Consider the following 22,181-nt stretch of genomic DNA (forward strand, 5'->3'; position numbering starts at 1 on the left):
CTTCGTCCTGAGATGGACATAAGGTACGCTGCTACTGCTGATTCACTTGCACGTGTTGCAGTAGCAATGTTGTGGTTTCACACACCGAATTAGCACATTATTGGACGCTTTCGTTGTCATCGCTGTTGGACGTTTTAGCACATCAGAACGCTTTGGAATATTGTTGGTTGTAGGTGGAGAACCCCACTTTGCCCGTACTATATCGATAGGGATCAAGAGCTTAATGTACCCTCTGCAATGTGCCAGTGTTATTACACGTACATAACTACCTTTCGTCGGTCTTTATGGTTTGTAAGACAGATAAAAATAAATAAAATAATGAGACATTTGTTGTCCCAATTGCCAGTGTTTAAAAAGTGATAAAACACAACCCAAGGCAAAGCCAGTCCGATTGAAGTAAGCCAAATGTACTTAAGTGCATGACAGTTTAACATACCGCAAATCAACCATTCAATGTGTAATGTGTAATGGAAGCAAAGACAGCATATCTTCTTTCCGGTTAAATTTGAATTACCAACCTGGCAAGTCCGCTCAGGTACGAAACAGGTGGTGTGACGTGCGGAGCACCGATAAAATTCAGCCTCGTTGCTGACGCCGATGGGCTGGGCTGTCTGCAGCAGGGTGTGCCCAGAGCAACCTTGGAGAGCAAGGCGCACACCTCGGAGGCATTACACGTATATGCACAGATTTAGAATTGCCGCATCTGACTGTTGCTTGATAGAACGCTTAGCATAGCGCTGGTAGCGATGGTTTCGTGACGACGCAAAATCGTGGCGTCATCTGCGCATGCGTAGCTATTGCTTCTATGCATCACAGGTAGCTGCTTTATTAATTAACCTTAATGTACTTAATAAAGTTATAACATGAGGGATATTTCAGCCCGTGTAATGGCAATAACATGAACACGTATTAACACGCCTTTTTAAACACATTATAGATAACATCCTTGTGTACGAGCATGAGCTACGCGGTACAACACATGTATAGCGTGACGATGCTGTGAGAAAACGTTCACGAGCTAGTAATATTCCATTTATAGAGAAAACAGTCGGCTTGTATTGTGAGCAGATAGCTAGATAGTAGGTTTACGAGCCGGGAAATGAAATGCAGCGATGGAAATAAGATGGATGAGGTGGAGGCGTGAGACGTACGCATGTGGTGACGCAGAGAAGGCATTCTATCTCTTCGTAACTGACTGAGGGAGCTCTTCTGGCAGTAAGGCTTTGGGCAACTTCCATAGTAATGTACGACCTGTCGTGGCGGCAGGTGATGTGACGAGTAAGGCGAAACAGGCGAAGGAAGGACGGAAAACGCGACGCATGCACAGCGGTGTGAGACACATTGATAAGGCTAAAAGGTGCCGCTGAGGTTTTCGCGGCTGACTTCGTCGTCTCTCCCTCTAAACGCCGACAAGCAGCGGCAATATTTGCACTTGGCCTCCATCCCACTCGCTTGGAAATAACAGCGGACGGTTTGTACGAAGCATCCATGTCCTGTCATCATCGCACTGCCACAATGAAAGTGTTAACGTGCAAATGACGCGATGGGGCCATGGCGAAGAGGGAATTTAAAATGCGGACGTTGTTTACAGCACGAACACCAGCATACACGATTTACCCAAGGCAAATAACGGAGCACTAAATGAAAGGGCCCTAGTTAGGGGACCGAGCCCACGGCCCCCATCTGCCTATTGCAGTGCTGCACCGACTGCACGCTGCTGTCTAAACTGGTATATGAGTGTCAGAAGTGTTTAGCTAGTATAGTGAGCCAGCCATGAGCGCGACATTCAGTCACACCCGCAACGTTCATCTGCGGGCTTGTTCTGTGGCACCTGCGAACGACGAAGAGCTTCACGGGCAGGGTCGCAAGTGCGCCACGTGGCATGCTCAATGTCCAGCATTATCGCAAGAAACTCTCAGCTCCTTCAGAGCGCCGAGACTGTCATTAGAGAGAAACACATGTGACTCGTTGTGAGCAGGGATATTCATGAAACCAGGTATGGAGCGGCTAAACAATGGGTCCAGGAAAGCCCAAGGCGCCAGGACAGCTACTTTTCTTCCACTCGCGTCATTGTTTAGTCGTGCTGCTTAGTATCACTGATAATGCATCATGACGCCTAGCTTTTCACACCGACTCGGACGTCCGCATTGTGCGGGATATGACTTCGTGACACGAGCGTAGCTGCTCAGCTGTGGCAAGAGGAAGTGAGAGGCGGCGCGGCGGCCACCCGAGCCTGTCATTGGCGAGGCACAGAACTGAGGCCCTCCTGGAGACAACAGGTGCCTGAAGAAACACGAAAACACGAGGTTATGAAAGAACATCACGTTCTCCACGTTCTTCATTTCTTTCCGTTCTCCAGCTTTTAATACCGCTCTGTGTTTTCCACTCTGCACACAATGCTTCTTTCTTCTTTGCTGCACACAAGAGAGACGGGAAGGGCTGCGCCGTCCCGTCGCTTATCGTACCTCAAGCGGGATCTTCTCTGCCCCTCCTCCCCCTCTTTTTTTCTTCAGCAAATGAAGAGCTCATTATCTTCCACTGAGATAAGCGTGAGCGCACGGTAAGCTCGAGGGACGGTCCGGCCCCTGAAAAAGAATAAAAACCGCGAACAAGAGTGCTTCTTTGCCCTGCAATCGCTGAGGGTGCCGAGGTCAAACTTGACTTCTCAGTTTTTTATCTCTTCTGCTGAGAGAACCTAAAGCGTCGAGGTCGAGAGAAGGCACCGACGGCATTCGTAAGAAAAGAGAGAGAGAGAGAGAAAAAAAAAGGCGAGCTGGCCATTACATACTGCTCACATTCCTGTGGCCGCTGCTGTGTCCACCTGCTCTGTCTCTCTCTCGCTCTTTCCTTGCTTGCCGAACGCGCTTCTTAGTGCATATAAGCTCTATCTACCGCACCTTGCAGGAGGAAGAGGGCAAGGAAAGGGTGGGAGATGGAAGGAGAGCAAGGCTGATATCGAAACGGCCGCAACGACTGCTTTTCGCCGACGCTGCGCATAACTTGTGTCGCCCCTTTTCACTCGCTCGGATGTAGCGTCGCCCCATGCACGACAAAGTGCCACTGACGGGAGAAGCAAAGGTGCGCGGAGAAAAGGCACAAAGAAGAAAGAATGACGCGCGGAAGGGGTCAAGTGCGTCACACAGCGTAGATAAACCGGTACCTGCCGGCGTCTGCACCCGCAGTGGCGGAGATTAATGCACGAGGCACATTCGGGGTACAGAAAGGACTCAGAAAGTAGGCTTTCACTTAGCCGCTGCCGAAAAGGTGCCGAAAGAAGTAAAGTTACAGAAGCCGAGGAGACCGGGAGTAATTGTTTCATTATTTTCAGGAGCCGCTGACGTCGCGTGAGTAAAATTTCTAATGAGACAGGTGGAATCAAGCAGTTAAGTGTTCCTGATGAAATGCGGGTGCAGCTACAGCGAGGAAACTGAGCGGAGCTTTTTCTTGAAAAAGTTCGATGTGACTGTATTTATTTGGCTCCCGGGGTTGTAGCACTGCCGTAAAAAGCCTGCAGCTACGGAGCACAGAAAAGTGAGGGCGAATAAATGAATAACTGATTAACAGATCGATTTTTATTGAAGGCATGGTGGGCTAGTTAACTGAGTGGGCTTAATTTTAACATAGGGCTACCAATCGCGCTATGAGAGACATCCCAGTGGAGGACTACGGATTAATTTTGGCTACGTGGTATTTCTTACGTTTGCCTTAAGTTTGGCACATAAGCAAAGCTTTCATTTTTTTCCAACTACATGTTCGTTTACTTAGCTTGCCCCCCTTTTAAAAAGCTGTTCTAGTTGTTTTGAAATCCATGGCAGCTTCGCTGAAACTGCCAATCCTCTATATTTTGCCTTTTTTTTTACTTTGCACAATAGATTTTTGTCAGAGGCATAGGGGAATGGGGGCAAATCACTTCGAATCACTCACACTCGAGTTTAGTCACATAACTTCGTTGCAGCGCGAAGAGACGCAGATGAGAAACACAGGGCGATGAAAGACGTTGCCCTACCAACTGGCCCAACTATCCACCTCGCGAGTTTAGTGAACGCTTGGGGAAGCCTATAACTATAGCTAAGCTTATGTGAATATAACGCGAGCAGGTTGAGTCAGAAGTCGAGCTGACCCAGCCTGACCCGCTCGCATTTACGTGCATCTTGTTAGGCGGGCTGGGCGCGCTGGCAAGTGGGCTGACCGAATTGAGCCTCGACACTTGCTCGGCCGGACCCGATAGCGGCCCGACAAGCGGGCTCGACCCCGCTTCATCGTGTTCGTGTAAAACGTAGCTTGCGTGACATCGCACGTCACGATGTGCGCTACGCGCACCAGGCTGGCTCCCTACCCCTGATTTGCTGTTTTCCTTTGAGAAATTTCCAGCGACTATACCACCGACCGTGAGTTTTTTTCTTTTCCTGCAGCCACAGCTCTCAGATCGCTGGGAAGGACAATGGCACGTTACGCCTCGCGCTGTGTGGACATCATCAGGAGGACGAGACATTGCACCATTGTGCGGCAAGCGACGGTTTCAATTAAGCGTTGCCTGCCGCTGCAGCAGCCTTTGTGTGTGGCCGCTCAACGTCCGCTGGGCTGCGAGCTGTGCGACTACCTCGTTGCGAGGCCGAGCTGCAGTGCTTAATAGAGAGCAAGCAGCCGCAGGGAACTGTTGCAGACACATGGATGGACGTCTAAATATTGGCGTTCACATATACCAGTGTGTAAGTAAGGAGACATCTTTTTATACTAAGAGTCATTCACATTTTCACGCTAATGAGACACAGTTCTGCCTTATGCAACCATATCATGTTTTGAAAACACTATAATTGGGTCTGTCAGACTCGAGAAAGGTGGATTGTTAGCGGAGGAAATGAGCACCAAACTTGCCTTTACTGAAATGATCTCGGAATCTACGACGCTGATGACACTATTGTGACGTCACAGACCTTACAGTATTTTCCCGCATTTCGGGTTTCGTTGGCATATAGGCAAAGTCTACGAAGGTCGCTAGACAGAGTCTGCTTACCTTAGAATGCATTATTTTCTTATTGAAGCACTTAACCTACCCTGAGCATATAATGCCACATGGTGTCGCAGTCTGTGACGTCACCGGAAATTGGTTTTGTAACTTCAAGGTGACGCCGTCGCCCGCCTTTCGCATCTTTCTTTATTGCGCCCTTTCCGATTTGGGCGAGAATTCGCTCCCACGGTTTAGACTGAACTATTAGCATGACCTGAGAAAATATTTTGCACAGCGTTCCTTTAGATATGTGCGCTGTAGAAATTTGGCAAAATATCGCCTCTGCGTCAGAAGCACGGAAAATGATCACGCGAACCGCTCGAGCGCCAGCTTGTTTGTCGACAGAGAGTCTGTAATGCACTCCTTGCAGCTTCATAATTACTAAAGACAAACAGCAGCAGGACAGAGGGATAAAATAAATACCGAGTGTACACCCCTACTACGCCCGCAAAATGTCTACAACACGCCTAAATTTAAAAAAAATGATGCGGGAATGAAAATGGCTTATTCGCAGACAGTACACCAAGCGGATTCCCAAACTCACTTTGCATAACGAATTACTCGCAAAAGCGACAAGAGTATCCTCGTTGCCTCCGCAGAAGCCTCGAGGCCACCCACTTTCCCTATAGCAATTTCTTTAAAGCAATTTACACATAATAGCCGACTTCGCAGCACGGAACTTCTACGAATTGCTCGGGAACGCGGACAACGCATCTGAAGTGCGAAAAACTTATTTTGGCGTATCGCGTAAACTGCCGTCTAAAATTGCAAAAGTTGCAGCTGAATAATATTGTACAGGCGCTTTCGTCACCAGTTCAGACAAAGTTGCAATAATAACAGAAGCTGCCGTGGTGCTCGTTTCTCAGTCTATCATTTCTTTTTCTGCGCAACGCATAGTTCGTATTAGAGAAGATTTGCCAGCGCTGGCATATCTCACACAACTGCGCTGCGCGTGAAGCTCTGCAGCGAGACGCTGCCAAGAGAACAGGCGTTGTGCCACGTCCTTGTCCACTCGCCATGTCTGGCATTGTAAACATCCTCGTGATCCGTGTACAGGTATGCAGGTGCGCCGACAAAGACGTGCGAGAGGAAAGACGGCGCAGCAACCGTCCCCCCAGAAACCGCGCCTCTGCAGTGCCTGCCTGCGTACACTCGCTGCATCGCCACCACTGCGAGCATGCGCTTGCGTGAACACTGCCGCTCCCGCTTCACTGAAGTACGCATAGTTTAACAACGCGAGAAAAGGTAGAAAGGTAGCTATGTAGTGCATCAATGTATGAAAGGCAAATGCGACAGGTGTAGGGAGAGACGTGTTAGAAAAAAAAGAAAAGCTAGGTGTGAGGACAGGGACGCAAGAAGAGAGAAACTGCAACACAAACGGCATGTATGTTGTCCGTTTTCCTATACTTGTGTCCGTGACTGCAGGCCTAACTTTTTTTTCTAATGTGAATCCCGAGCAACTAGCTCGACATTTTGTCGTTTTTGGAAGGAGAGAGGGTGAAAGAAAGGATGATAGAAGAATGGGGGTAAGATTGTCTAGGATACAGCCGTGTGGGAGTGGTAAGTAGACTTACTGTACAAAAACATTTTTACATAGACTACACATGTAGCTGCCGTTTATAAGCAATACCCTAGATGTTTAGGATCTGTACAGTTATGCGAAGTATCACGAAAGCAGGGTATTACGAAAGCAGGGTAAGTTCAACAGTCGAGAAGTCGGGAGGGCACAGTTTGACTCAGCTGATGCTAATGAACTAGACAACTGACGAAACGAACTAGACAAAGGAAAATGCTGTTTTCTACGACACTGCGTCGATGCTTTGGAGACAGAAAATTTCCATGGGAGTGAAATGCAAGAACACCCGTCTACTGCGCAATGGGTGCACATTAAAGAACACCAGGCAGTCAAAATTAATCCGGAGTCCCCCACTACGGCGCGCCTCATAATAATATCGTGGGTTTGGCATGTAAAACCCAATTTTTAATTAATTGGAGACAGAAAGTCCCATTCTGTGTTGCAGACGCGCATCCAGATGCGTAAATGAACATGAACCAACAATGCGTCGTTTGAGAATGTATTGTCATTGAAACGATAGGAACATGCTTATAACATTCCCATCGTTAAACTTGACGTCACAGAGAGCTTACAATCTCGTGACGTAACTCGTAGCGCGCGTTTCGTGAGATCACTCGTTAACCCCGGCATCTACAAGGTACGCCACGGTCTCAAAATACGTCGTTTTCTTTGCATTTCACTTCCACCAAGGTTCTACCCCGTTGCCTAAGTACACTCGCGGTCTGACGACCATTACGGGCCAATTAACCTTTTTGTAACGGACTATTCACCATCGCGGAGATATCCGGCGGACCCCGAATCTCATCAGCCGATCAGTGACCCGAAATCCGTCATCAATGTCTCACTGGTAACATTTCTACGATTTCGCATTCACCGTTAAAGTTGCGACACGGTATGATGTGGGGGTGTACTGTTGTATACTACGTATAGGTCACATGTTTATACCATAGGCTCACCGGCGACTCCCAGCGGCAGAGATAGAGGTGCCAACGAAAGGACGAGGGAGCCGGTAAACAGTTCTGACGTCACTCGGAAGCTGTGCCAGACACGCGCTTCTGCTGAGGCCTTTCTTGCTGTTGGTTTGGTTCAGGGTTGGGAGACAATGGTTTTTTGGCAGGTGTTACGGGATCGCCGAGGCGCCCTGCAGTGATCGTAAATTACGATGCGCCCTTTGTCCTACTATTCGCTATCACCCTCGGTACGTTCCATCGGAAGCTAACGAGTCTAAACACGGCCTTCGGCTGGGCGCCCCATTGTTTCACAACGACGCCGGCATTCGATGACTCGGAGCAGGTGGCACCGCTTCAGGTTCAACATGTAGCGATTACCTGTGAAAATACTGGACGATTTCCGGCTTTTTCTGAAACCTGCAGGTTCTCATATCGCTTATCCTGAAAAATCACCTGGGACACTCAACCGAAGAATATTTCATTGACAGCTGTGTATGACAAACGAAAAGAACTTTGACAGCCGAACCGAATTATTCGATTTGCTTATGCAGGATCACGGAAATCATGCGCTCGTTGTCACGTGCACCTTTATTCGGAGAATCAGCAAATCTACTCGGGTTATACAATCTATCTGCATGGAAGCTAGAGAGAGTGGAAAAACAACTTGGACGACCGACAGTGTCATACCCAGCTTAGTTATTCTCGGTTATTCTTGGTACTTGTGGAAGCCAGCAGGAAGCGATGCTAAATATAGTCATGCATAACTACGCGAAGGCAGTTAGTAGCAGCAGCAGCAGCAGCAGCTAAAAAGATCGACTCCGCGCGCGTGACTTTGTAGTCGTCGTCTTACCTCGCCGTTTGCGGTAGCCTGTCAGACGCAGCAGACCATTCGCGTTGTGCTGCAACCGGCTTTGCATGAGGTTGGCCTTGGAAGGTCGCCTGCCGATGCAGCCGCCATACCGTGCACCTACGGGCATCACATCGAAGCTGGCGTGTCGACATACTACGCACGGAACGGAGCCAGCGCTGATTTTGCGCGTACGACTCGAACCCATCTGCATCTTGCAATATCCTTGAGGGCGGTGGAAACGTCACTTGAGAAGAACGCCGTCACGCGAACATCACGCTTTGACACTCTGGGCAACTTAGTGGTTCAAGCGATGCCAATACGTGTCTAACACGATCTTCTCGTCAAAAACACCGAGGTCCGCGCAACAACGCCTGCTCCTGGCGAAATCTCGCGCGATCTTCTTTCAGACGAGGCTGTTCCCGATGAGCGACGTTCCACAACCCGAAACGTTGCAAAGTTCCACTCTGCGAAGACAGCTTCTGGCCTGGCCAACAGCTTACTGTCGCCACTGCGGTCGCAGTGGCTTCCGAGTTCCACACTGGTGCAACAGCGCACAGGGGATTCTCTTCGGTCCTTCCGCTCTGTCCCAGCTACAAAGTGTCTCCACACAGCGCGAGCTTCTCACCGGTCGGTAAATGAGCCACGGGCTTTCCTAACAATCTCAGCTGCGCTTCAACATTGTGTGACGTGCGTGGTGATAGGAAATCGGGCTTCTGCCTTGCATCGCCTCCGACGGCGGCGAACGTCCGCTTGCTTGTACTGGGGGAGAGCAGAAGATGCGGTGAGAACAATTATCGATTGTTTCTGAGCTCGCATTTGGCTGGAGATAATGGATAAGCTGCTCCCGACACCAATTTCTTTCTTTTTTTCTCTCGCCGGAAGCACACGCACACACGGAGGCTTTGTTCTTATCGATGTGGCGCGACAAACAACGTGGTGCTGTAGCTACAGAGAAGTGGCAACCGCACTTCGCGCCCTCCTTTGGCCGCCAACAATTGCTGCCCCCTCCATTTCCGCTCAGCTTACTCCGCAAAAAATAAGAAGTATGATGCAACCGAGAAAGAAAACAAACAGTTGAGCCGGAATACAGCGGCCGTGACCAGGGGATGCGCGACGAAGTTCACACCGCAGAGTCCAAAAACAAGCAAGCAAGCAAGCAAGCAAGCAAAATTAACTAGCAAAAATAAAACGCAGATAAGTGTGAATGCGTATTGAGTTCTGCCGCTGGGGAACTAAATATATGCTTTTGAGAACCGAAGGCAGCTTGAGGACATAATAACTTTTTAGGTCACTTATAATTACTGAATAGTATGGTACAGACGCATCCCCCCCCCCTCAAAAAAAAGTATAAAGAAGAAGAAGAAGATGATGATTTTTTGGTTTGTTTAGATATCCGGGTTGGATGCCAGAGGAAAGGCCTCCGTTTTTCGATAAAGTGACCAACTCCTCGTGTTCGATATGATAAAAAGCTGTTTCCTTCGCATAAACAGAATAATGAAGGTGCAGCATCGTGTGGTGGATTGCCATATTGGATTTTCGCGACATCTCGCGGTATTGGAAACTCACTTCATAGTCGTCTGCGACGATGCAGCGGTTTATGTCAAATTAGTGTGAACTTTATTTGTCGGAAGCTGGCGCCAATCATATAACTAAACCGATTCCATGGACTTCCGGGGGCATCTGACTTCGTATTCTGTATGAACATTTTGCATACTCGTTTCCTAAATAAACATGAAAGGGGTTTAAACCATTGTCGATTATAATGTACGAGGGTCTCAGGAAGCGGAAGCCAGAACATGGCAATCACTTGAATTTGCAACCTGACAACTCTGGCGCTGTGATTTAGGCACGTCTGTTGACGGTTATCACGTGGAGCCAGGACAGCTAACAAAAGCCTCCGTCGATTGTCCGTCTGTTGCCAAGGCGACAGCGTTAGTCATTTCTCGGCCAGGGCGACCGCGCCACACCAGCGAATTGACTCCTCTAAATGAGGGACTTGTGAGTAAGCAAACTCGAGGTGCCCCTGGGCTGACGTCACGTTTGAGAAGTGGGCGTCAGTGTGCACGCGAGGCTTGTGGATGTCACTTCACTTTTCAAGGAAACGCGCATCTGGAACACGTCGTTGCACCTAAGCCACGGTTAGTCGTTATTGCCAGCTCCTTTGGGAAAAAAGAAAGAAAAACGTTACTCTATGTCAGGTGCCTTTAACATTCGTACTAACTCTTTTGTTTTCATTTTGTTTTACTTCTTGATCTTTAGACTTCTTCTTCTTCTTCTCATTATTATTATTATTATTATTGTTATTATTACTATTATTACTATTATTATTATTATTATTATTATTATTATTATTATTATTATTATTATTATTATTATTATTATTATTATTATTATTATTATTATTATTATTATTACTACTACTTCGAAAGAAGAGATACATAGCGCGTATTACTGTCGAACAACACGTGGGGTTCGCCCAGCATAGCAAACAGCTTTTAAGAAGCCGCACAATTAATCGAAGGGCTTGTAATTACAAGTTTCCAGCATCGCGCACATTCGTGAATAAAAATTAGTCGGCATGTGCGTAACACGGGGCTGCCTGATTAACGCCAGGGAGCGCCAGTTAATGCGGACACTCACAATAATTTTCGTTTAATCTCGACAAAAAAAAAAAGAAAGCCGACAGTCAGCCGATTTGTTTTATCATTATTTTTCTGCCCACCCTCTGCACACAAGCCACCTCAGGGTGAAAGTAATAAAAGCCGTGACCCCTACGCATTGATGTATTTTGTAGATTTAAGCAGATGCGTCGATGAAACTCCATGGTAACCGTGAAAAAAAAAAAGAACAACGCAATACAATCTTTTCAGCAGAAACCATCGTAGTCAATGAATGACCGATAGATAGACATCTGCGTCGAGAGGGCTCGACGCTGCGACCCCACTCGAATCGGAATATTAACACCGGCCTTGGGATGCAGGAAAATTTATGCTGTCCGATAGCCGTTACATTAAAGCGGTGCCTTTGCATTTGAGTTCGACGAATGGCTAGGGGAATAACGACCCGAAAGGTCGAGACCGTAGCGAGTGGCATCATGACAATTAAGGCATAGGGATCGTAACGCACGTAACGAAACTTCCTGTGCCAAATGCCCGGCTTAGCTGTAGAGATGAAACAAAAATTTGAATTTTACACTTGAAACAAGGGAATTTGCACGAAACGGCGCTAATATAGTTCCAAGTGCTTGCAGCGGCCGACTGGCATGCCCTGCCATTCAGTCACAGCAGACACAACCATCAACTAATGAAGCACGAGAATTCCGACGCACCATCTCTGCTACAGATAGCGGAGCTTTCGATCGCGCGCACACCAGTACGCAGGGAAAATCTGATTAGCAAACTGGTCCTTCTTGAATGATAGCGTTCCCATCCAACTGAAAAGAGGTGCAGAGTGCACATTACACGCCATAGTGCTAAAATGATCGGGTTTCATCCGTGTGATTAGCGTATGTATACAAGATCAAAATTTTGATAAGCGACCTATCTTGACAGTCATTAGAGTCCGGTTACCAAATGAAGCGACACCTATGAATGGTATAAAAAGAGTGCCGCGTTGTTGTGCTTTCTGTTAGCGTCGGCCTATGCATCATATGAGATTGTGCGCTATACCGAGAATACTTCGATGGCGGCGTTCACGCCACGAACATACAAAACATTTATTTCCGAACGTACCCAGATAGGCTAACCACAAAGTTCCGACATAAGAAATAAATAAGTAAAATAAATGAGTGAAGCAGGAACATTAGCAGCGTGAGATGTAATAACGGGCGTTATTAGATTGTTGATATGTTCAGTGCCTTTTATATGTCGATCATGGCCTCATATTCGCCAGCGTTTTCTCACCAGCATACTCATTCTTGCAGTTAATAATCATTGCTCGCAAAAATGCCTTGCTGTCACTTTTTCTTTTCTTAATTGTTAGGCTACTATATATCACTTATTTTGTCTCAGTGACAGCACTGACGTCAGTATTGACGCTAATTCAGTCCCTGCACAATTGCGTTCGCGTTCCACTTAAGTGGTTCGATTGTCTGCGAAGGAATTTCACACACAGTACCGCTAAAGCTCTAGCCCGTAATGACGCACGCAATGGTGATAATGAAAAAATGAAGAAAGAACACAATGGACAGTGCTGTATGGGACCGTGTGACCGAGACACTCCTCCGGGACCGCGTAGGCGTCAGCGGCACATGTTACACGCCCCGTTTAACAACACGCGCTGGACATGTGTGCACTTCAGCCCAAAGCGTCTCTCCGCCCAGCGCCGATAGCTTCGTGTACTCTCAGATTTCAAGACGGTCCCTTCTGATGTCCCGAGAGCACTTCGCGGTTTTGGTCGCGCTTGTCGTGGCGACCGTAATCTTCGGCTGCCGGAGACTTGAGCGATAATGCCAGTTTTCTCTCTCGAACGCTAAGACAAAAGCTTGACACACGCCGCTATCGACCCTTTCGTTTGTCCTGCCTTCGAGAGCGGTACTCATCACTTCTGCTCACTAGCACTACGCTCAACTGCGACGCTACTACGCATTTTCACGAAGCTGAGCGCGAAGTGTGTTAGTACAAAGCAACAGAACAGGAGAAACAATTTTAAGCTCGTCTTTTACTCCCGACATATGTTGCCCCAGTTCTGTAAGCAGGAACCTTATCGACATCACTTTGTGGCAGGCCGTCCTACTTTAGTGCGTTGTGTGTTGTAACGGTACCAGTGCGACGCCCCCTAAAGCAATGGGTGTGCTGTCAACGCATTCGGTCTATATGACTGTAGAGTAACGCTGGTGAAAGTAACGCCGGTCCTTCCATCTGCTTCAGCTGATCTAGCCAATCAACGCGCCATTGAAATTAACACCTGAGAGAGTTATCGACCGAGAATGCGACCACAAGACGCAGCACGAACGGTCATAGCTGTAGGCGTTATGGTTCGCGTGATGGTTCAGTACAAGAGTTAGAGACGAAAAAGGTCGGTCTGTAATTTGTTCCAACCCAGGCGTCAAATTAACTGCAAAGTCAAGCAGCTAGCATGTCAGTGAAATGAAGAGCGCGTACCACGACTGCTAACGTAGAGGAGACGTTTCGCGTTCCGAAAACTTATGCGCGAAGATGTACGAACGGTACAGGCGTATGCACGCAGTGCGTTAAAGAACACATTCGCTATGCAAATACCATGCGCTGTTTTCAACTAGTCCCCTCCCATCTCATGCTAAGATCACAATACTGTGCGTATGATTACTGTGTGCGCGCACAGATTTCAAGGAACATGAAAAAGGCCTCGCCACAAATTATGCAGAGTTTTAGAGAACCGTTTCGGAAATCGCCTAAGCATGATGAAAACCGAAGCCACGATGATACTGTACAAGCATTTCTGGACGTCAAGTGGTATATAGTAAATTTTTGCCGGTATTCATCCGAGAATACGGCCCGTGGATACGGCGCGCCGAACCAGTGTTAGATAATAATTTCAGAGGCTTCACTTTTTAAATCTACTAATAAGCAAGCCACGCAAGCAGATTTCCGAATATCTTCGTTACAGCGTCTTATCGGCGTGCTCAAGAATATTCAAACTGACGCGTATAGGTCAAGTACATGAGTAGTAAAATAGCTGATATTGATCCTGAATCATGTAAAAACAAAGAAAAAGAAAGAAAGAAAACAATCACATTAGGCAACTGCTAGCTGTTGACAGCCGTTTCGACATGCTTCTCTCTTCATTACATATTTAGTTATATATATATTTATATAAAGTTAGTTATATAGTTATATTTAGCTATATTTAGTTCAAATAATGGACTTAAGGGAGCACGGCCAGATATGTCGCAATATTTTTTTTTCGCGTGTTCTTAGATTTCAACGACGGCGGCGCCAAATTCGCGTGACTATAGCCCAAATGCCGGCTTTGCTTTTGAACTCGTGTCCACTTACGCATGTGCAACCGGGAAGACAGGCACCGTCTTTGCTCGCTTCGTCTCCTCGCCATGGTCACCGCAGCCGCTTCTCGCAAACACTCGCAGTGGTGATAGGTTCTCGCCACTGCTCATGGCCTGGTATGCTCACTGCTAAATCTTCACCTTCAAGACACATTCCGGAGAACAACGGTCCGTTTCTCCTGTCGAACAATTGATTCTCCAGAAGAGCACAATCTTCGACGTCCAAGCGACGTCTTGCTGCAGACGTCCAGCAGACTACTCGCTTCCCTAGAAGCGCACAGACGGCGCCTTGCTGGGTAGACTTTCTCTTTTCACCTACTCACTCCTCCAGAGGAACGTGCACAGTCTTCTAGGCATCCAGGCGACGTCATACACGTCCAACTTTCAACTACTCGCTTCTCCAGATGCCACACGCTCTTCTAGACATCCACGCAACGTTTCGCTACAGACTCCTGGGCTGTCGCTGGACTTTCTTGAGAGTTGCGCTGCAGTCTCTGACCCCGTAGGCTGTTATTCTCGCTCGCAGCGGTGCCGGCGTCGGCAAGCCAGCCTAGCAGCAAGCTAGACCGCAATCGTACGACTCGAGAAAAACGGGTCGGCGATAGCGGCGCGTTCAGTTTTCTTCCAGCGCGATTGCGACGGTTAGGAAACCCTCGGTGGCGCGTTTTTTTCTCACCGCGGCGTATAGCCGTCACGGTCACTCCAAGTGGGTCTCGCGCGCCGTAAGGGATCTCCGTCGGGTTTGTTTATTGCTTGGCCGACTGCACGGGTTCTGTGGCTCGCGCAGATACCGCATTTACTCGGATGTAGGCTGACACAGTACATTTCTTAAGAGATATCGAACGCGAAAGAACTGGGTCGGCCTGAATTCGAAGATCTGGTTTCTATACGGCTTCCACAGCACGCTTCGCGCACCATGCACCGGCTTACAACCCACACTGCAGAGGGAGCTCAAGATACAAATTACTTTCGACTAGTATAAGCGGAGAAAATTACTGAACGAACAAATGAATAATTCAATGAATGAATGAATTTATTTCGATAAGTATGGCTCATGCCCTAGCGAAGGAAACGCAGATGAGATAAAGAAAGGGAAAAACAAGAGTTGGCGCTAGGGTTTAGGCAGCAAGGTGTTCTGATATGTTTTGGATAAATCCGGTCTTCTCGGCGTTCAAGAGGAGCACCAACGCCACCTTCATGGCTTAGTTGCGTACGGAGAAGGACAAAATCACTTTAAGTTCGTTGTTAGTTTCTCTTCTTCCGAGTCGGTTTGCACTCGAGCAAGCTTCTTTATTTACAGACCTTTCATTTCTTTTGCGTTGGCCTGCATATCTACATCGGCCTAAGTGCGAGCAACTACGGTACCTCCCGATGGTCTGGGCGCAATGAATGCAAAAGTGCGAATGGAAGGCAACAGGCTGGCACGAAGAAAGCAAAGCGGCGTCATTGGTCCTTGAGACCGAGTTTCTTCCCGACGACCCTTGGCGGGGAGAGAATTCCAGTGCAGGGTCAAGATAGGCAAGGTCGGCTAGTGCGAGAGGACGCGATGAGGGGGAGGGTAGGAGATGTCGGAGAGGGTGGTGTCATCAAATAACGCACCGACATTTCTCGTTTGTTTCTATGCGAGCTCTCACTGACACGTGTGGCGCCTGGCTTGCGATACGACCTGCAAAAGACGCGGCAAGATTTTCGCCCACTGACGAAATATTCCGTATTAGCTAGCCAGCTTAGAAATTCACAGTCATACAAGAACACAACGAAAGGTAGACAGAGCACCGGTTAGCTAATACGCATTCGCGATTCCAACTCACCTACTTCAGCACTTGAATAAGAAATATTCCAGCCCATATATATATTTTTTATTCCTCAAGTTCTTGCGTAATGGCGAGTGCGCTCGAAAACAGAGTGACATTAAGAAAGGCCAGAATCAGCCCCAGAGGAGGTAATTATTATTGTCTACGCATCAAGGCGTTTATTCACTTGAACAATGGTAAACATAAAATGATTTACCGTGGTTTCTTACACCAATTTCAAAATAAAGCAAAAGTACGTCGCCGGCTATATTATAGCTTGTAGCAAGAGGAAGGACGATCAGCTTCCACTGGCGGCAGTACACGAGAAACGCCTACGCGGGAAAACTGGAATGGAAAGGCGTCGCTAATGATACTGGTGTCATTAGCAGATGGGAAACTTCAGGTTGCGCACACAGCGTGAGATCATTCAATGTTATGTAGAGGGATACTCTTTATCTCTTTCCTGTTACCACGTCAGGATATCGCAGTAACGGCCAGTATGAGCACCCATCGCGAAATGGTTGGGTATACATAGAGAACCGCATATATATGAGTACGACGTCAATAGACTGCGACAGGTTGCTCAAACAAAACTGAATTAAGCTTCGTGTCAGATTGCAAACACATTACATAACGCAAGCTGTACTTTCCGCTGTTATCTAGCTGATAGATAGATAGATAGATAGATAGATAGATAGATAGATAGATCTATCTATCTATCTATCTATCTATCTATCTATCTATCTATCTATCTATCTATCTATCTATCTATCTATCTATCTATCTATCTATCTATCTATCTATCTATCTATCTATCTATCTATCTATCTATCTATCTATCTATCTATCTATCTATCTATCTATCTATCTATCTATCTATCTATCTATCTATCTATCTATCTATCTATCTATCTATCTATCTATCTATCTATCTATCTATCTATCTATCTATCTATCTATCTATCTATCTATCTATCTATCTATCTATCTATCTATCTATCTATCTATCTATCTATCTATCTATCTATCTATCTATCTATCTATCTATCTATCTATCTATCTATCTATCTATCTATCTATCTATCTATCTATCTATCTATCTATCTATCTATCTATCTATCTATCTATCTATCTATCTATCTATCTATCTATCTATCTATCTATCTATCTATCTATCTATCTATCTATCTATCTATCTATCTATCTATCTATCTATCTATCTATCTATCTATCTATCTATCTATCTATCTATCTATCTATCTATCTATCTATCTATCTATCTATCTATCTATCTATCTATCTATCTATCTATCTATCTTCATTTGGTCGCATATTCAGTACCTCTACAGTCTCCACACGGTCCATATCACTGCTTGCATCGTATTCTTCTTACGACCTTTATCTACTGCTTCCCAGTATACGTCACCTTTTGTTTCGTCTCTATCTTTCTCTAATTCTGTTCGTAAGCTTCACTACGAAGTTACATTTAGATGATCAAACCAATGCACTTTTAGTCGCAATTTCTGGCTTCACATCTAAATAATCGTTCTCCCTATTGATCCGGCATGGTCGTCGTGGCATGGGAACAGTGCTGAGCAGTATCGAAGATACACGTATCTTAAATACTGTCTTAGATACTTTTTGAGTATCTCGTATCGGTTTCTTGATGCGTCGCACTGTATCGTGTATCTTAAGATACTGCTATCCCAACGTCACCATGCGAAACTCTAAACGTTGGCTGAACTTTGCTTCTCAAGCTGATACTGCTGCCACTGAGCCACCTGAATAAAACTAAAAGTAGCGACTTTTATCTTTCCACCAGAGCTCTCCAGTGACGGCAGGCGATGAAGCCTGCGCGTCCCTATTGGCGGAGCAGCGCCACGTTACACAAAAACAAGCACGCGAACGCCTGCGCGCCGCCGACTTTTTGTTTTCTTAATTAAAAAAAAAAGTTTAGTTGCGCCGGTGCCATGACACTTGCTCGCAGCCACCGTACCATGCTGTGAACGCCAATACGTGCGGGGTCTTTAGCGCAAATTCTTATGCCGCTGTAGTATCGGTATCGAAGTTTCTCTTGCGTGGTGCTTTATTACGAAGTCTGAAGAATGCAGGAATGGGATTGCCTTGCATCTATTTGCTTTCACACACCGACCATTTGAAGGATCTCGTGGATGTAAGTTTGTTGCGAACAAAAGCGTCGATGGCGCTGCTTCTGGGTGACTTGTGCATAAGGCGGCCGTTTTGAACAAGAAAAAATGTTGAGATACCAACGGACATTTCATTTAAATGAAACAAGGTTGGTCGGAGTTAAATTTCCAAGCAAAAATTTTTGTGCATGCACGTTTAATGCTACATTATATAGATCTAAATAAGAAACTTGCGAATGTATCGAAGTATATTAAGATACAAACGGAAAGTATCGTATCGGATACAGTAATTTCGGTAGTATCTTGTATCTGTATCTCAAAAACTTCTTGCCCGGGTATCTTGTATCGTATCATGATACAATTGCAAAGTATCTTTGCCCAGCCCTGCATGGGGACCATGGTCACACCGTCCCTGCGACCCTCGCCTCCCTTAGCGCTTCAACATCAAATGCCCATTCTCTCGAAATATTGAGAGCCTGGGGGAGGGGGTGGCAATAATTGGGACTCAGCAAGAAGTTAGGTAAAAATTGATCCTTTTATTGCGTTGCTGCAGTTGCTATAGGTAATTGACTTGGCACGGCTGGGACATTTTCCGACGAGGAAAAGTGATCGAACACAGCACAACACCCACAAACACACCACAGCTCATACTTCTGTACTCTTGACGCATTCTTTTAATGTATTATCTGCGCGTGAAACGTAGAAGAGTGCCACGTGGGATACTCTGTTTGCATGTCTGCATGTGCCTTACTGCAGTAGCGTAGCCAGAAATTTTTTTTTCAGTAAGGGAGGGAGCGGGAGGGCACACACTTGACCAGAGACGGGGAGCGTGAGGGGAAGGACGAGGAGGTGGGGGCAGGGCAGGCCCCATACTAACACATGAATTTCAGGGGCATTATAGTGACGTAAGTTATTACATACGCCCTCGGTGATACATTAATAACCTGGTGGAATGGCAAGCGCGCGCCATGGTAGAAGAGCCTTTGCAAATGTCTTTTGTCTCAATATATATATATATATATATATATATATATATATATATATATATATATATATATAATGTGTGTGTGTGTGTGTGTGTGTGTGTGTGTGTGTGTGTGTGTGTGTGTGTGTGTATATATATTTTCATTCTGAAGTGCTTCTTTAGACGTTGTGTGCTTTGGGTGTTCGCTATTACTAAAACCAAACGGTTGTGTTTAGTTCTGTCCAATCAGTGCGGCTATTGGCCATAAAAAATATCCGTGCAGGCAGCTGCGCAGGTCGAGACATTGAACTGCGGTTTCCGCTAAACGAAAACAAACCGTCCGCTCGTGTGGCATATGTGTCGACTGTAAATATGGCGGGCATTAGGCAAAGCAGTGAGACGGGACGTCACTGCAGTGCCCTGCACTTAAACGGCGCAATTTAGAAAAGGGAAGCGCGAAACTAATTGTGTTGTACTTAAGCAAAATTTTTTATTTGCGAAGCAATTATACGGCCACTCGAGGCGCACTTCCGCCGTCGGCGTCGTCGTCGTCGTGAGGTTCAGCATAAAGTCCAAGGACGATAAAATCGTCGCCGCGCGCCTCATGCTTTATGTGCGGGTGAAAATGTGCGAGGGTGAGCCGCCCACCGCGGCTCGCGGCAAGCGGGGAGGAAGCGCGCCGTCTTCCGTTGGGCGCGAGGCTTCGCGGGAAGTGTAGGTAAAGGCGGCGCGTTCGACTCCAGGCTGGCCGGGCGACCCGGGCGGCCGCGCGGTCCCGGCTGGGCCGCTGTATCTCGAAAGCCATCTGCGGCAGGTACAGAGTCCGCGCTGCGCTGTGTTTTCGCGGCGTAGTTCACTTTGTTGCGAGCGGCTGCACGAAGGTCAATCCGCTCGCTACTGCTGCCGCGTTTCCTCACTGCAGTGTTTTGACAGCGAGTTTCCGCGGTCGTCGAGTGAGATGTGTTCATGCTGGCTTGTGCGTGTGTGACACCATGCTTGTTGATTAGGTTGGTATGCCTATGTTTCCAAGTTTATACTGCCGATAAAGCAACTAGTCTTACTTCGTGTAGCTGTCCACTGATTTGCTATCGCAATCCATGCTTCGCCTTTCGGGCGAAACTGCGATTTTTTTGCATATACATTTACCTGTAATGTCCTAGAACTGCATAGAAAGTTGGGATGGTAGACATATGATTATTCTCGGTTTGCAGCAACCTATAGAGTGAAATGCGCCGGCCGAAATGCAGGCAAGTGGCCTCAAGCGCGACCCAAGTTAATGAATTCATCGTTTTCTGTGGTGGCATTAATTCCAAGTGGGAGTTATTAGCATCGACTATGTTGTACAAGAGGCATTTGTTCACAATGTTTACAACGCTGGGTCACCTCAGCCTGGGCCCTTGTGCGCCGGAAGTTAAGCGGTATTAGCCCCCCGGCACATTCACATTCCAGTATACATTGAGCTTGAACAGCGAAAATGGCTCTGTAATAGAGTTCAGTCTTCAGTAAGCTTTCGTGTGATTCCTTGAGGCTTGGATATCTTCGATGAGCACGCATACACTCGGCATAATTGTAGCATTAGAAATTCCGTATTGCAATACTGACATATAGCAATGCATTTACTTTTCAACATGAACGAAAGCCATATGTGAAGATAAGATCCGTTACGGCAGCTAAAATAAAGGCATCACTAAAGATAATATTAAGCCCACCCACGTTGACGTGGAAGCCCACATAGCCAGGGTTCTATTTAGGTGACTTTTCTTCGTCAATAATCGTGAAACTCGCGTTCCGGTAAAGCTACGAGAGAGGATACAGCGATCGCGTACTATAATGATAGTGCTATAAGTTCAGGTAAAAGAAAGGGCAGGAGAATATTATTGTGATAAGAGTAGGATACGTTGGCTCATTAATATGCGCGTGAAACTCTACTTCGAATGAGTGGGCTGAAATAGGAAAAATAATGAAAAACGAAACGAGTAAGATAGATGAAATAGATAAAGTTCGCGAGCGTACGCACAGAAACCATATGAAAACGTTCTCAAAAATGGTACACAGATACGCGAACTGAATAACTCAGCAAGACCTCGTTGAGGCCCCCCCGTTCACAAAGAAACTCAAAAGCACTTTTCTGGCGCTTAAAGCACCAGCAGCAGTCTCGCGTGGTCCCAGCTAGTGCTGGCGTAACGAACGACGGAGCTACGGCCAAGCATGTGGACGGAGAAAGACGAACTCACGGGTGATGCGAGGCTGGGAGAGGTTGGTGTTGTGGATGGGAAACATCCTGACGCGGACGCGGGTGCACGCTGATCCTGGCATCTGGTCGCCGATTCGCCGAGCTGGCGACCACGGCCTCACACGCAGCTAGGATCTCCTTGAACGGAAACAGCCGACTCGGGTCGGAAGGGGCAACGGTTAGTTCGGCGGCAACCAGCAGAGAACGTTCCAGGCGCCGCCACGCAGTCGCCGAGGGCAGGACGACGAGAACGAAATCAAAACACAGGCGCGGGGCACGCGCTCCGCGTCGCGTGGCTCGGTCACCGTGCTAGCACTCCGATGTGAGCAGCTGCCCGTCGGCCCGTACTGAAGCGGCCGCGATCCCACTGCAATGTCAGCAGGAGCACAGGCGGTTCAGCTGTTTCGTCGGTTCGGATCTGCGCGGCGAGAGCCTGGTGATGAGGGGAGAGGAAAAGGGCTGAGCCGCTGAGCTGCTCCGGGGCCGCGGTGGCTGCCAGTCCTCGAGCCCGCGCTGGCGGGTTTTTCCCCGGTCGTGTTCTCTGGCAGTAGTTCCTCGCCGCTCGACGCTCGGCGGCGGAGTGAACGCGAAAGCGGTTGTTCGGGGAATGACCCTCCTTGTTGGGGGCCGTTCGGGGATGCTTGCTGTTGTTTCTGTTGTGTACGCGCCGCTTTTCCTGC

The 22,181-nt window shown here is 47.3% G+C and overlaps 1 protein-coding gene and 1 long non-coding RNA gene across 6 annotated transcripts in view; one reads left to right on the top strand and one right to left on the bottom strand.

Annotated features, from left to right (window-relative positions):
- The window catches only part of LOC139059371 (uncharacterized), an 87,848-nt gene that overhangs the window by 34,681 nt on the left and 30,986 nt on the right, over window positions 1-22,181 (top strand). Inside the window, exon 2 of the long non-coding RNA XR_011514113.1 lies at window positions 4,413-4,709. This is a non-coding gene — a long non-coding RNA (uncharacterized lncRNA). The remainder of the gene's footprint in view (window positions 1-4,412; window positions 4,710-22,181) is intronic.
- Window positions 1-22,181, bottom strand: part of LOC139059366 (uncharacterized) — a 92,985-nt gene that overhangs the window by 27,344 nt on the left and 43,460 nt on the right. Inside the window, exon 1 of one of the 5 annotated variants that reach the window (XM_070537672.1) lies at window positions 21,503-22,082. The exons of 2 other annotated variants lie outside the window; for them this stretch is intronic. In XM_070537672.1, coding sequence (XP_070393773.1) covers window positions 21,503-21,584 — 82 coding nt within the window. In that variant the 5' untranslated portion in view covers window positions 21,585-22,082. Of the gene's footprint in view, window positions 1-8,384; window positions 8,676-14,359; window positions 14,923-21,502; window positions 22,083-22,181 lie in introns of those variants that run through there. 2 more of the 5 variants (XM_070537673.1, XM_070537670.1) reach the window with 2 other exon arrangements.

This window comes from Dermacentor albipictus, chromosome 4 (assembly GCF_038994185.2).
Source record: "Dermacentor albipictus isolate Rhodes 1998 colony chromosome 4, USDA_Dalb.pri_finalv2, whole genome shotgun sequence".
Classification (NCBI taxonomy): domain Eukaryota; kingdom Metazoa; phylum Arthropoda; class Arachnida; order Ixodida; family Ixodidae; genus Dermacentor; species Dermacentor albipictus.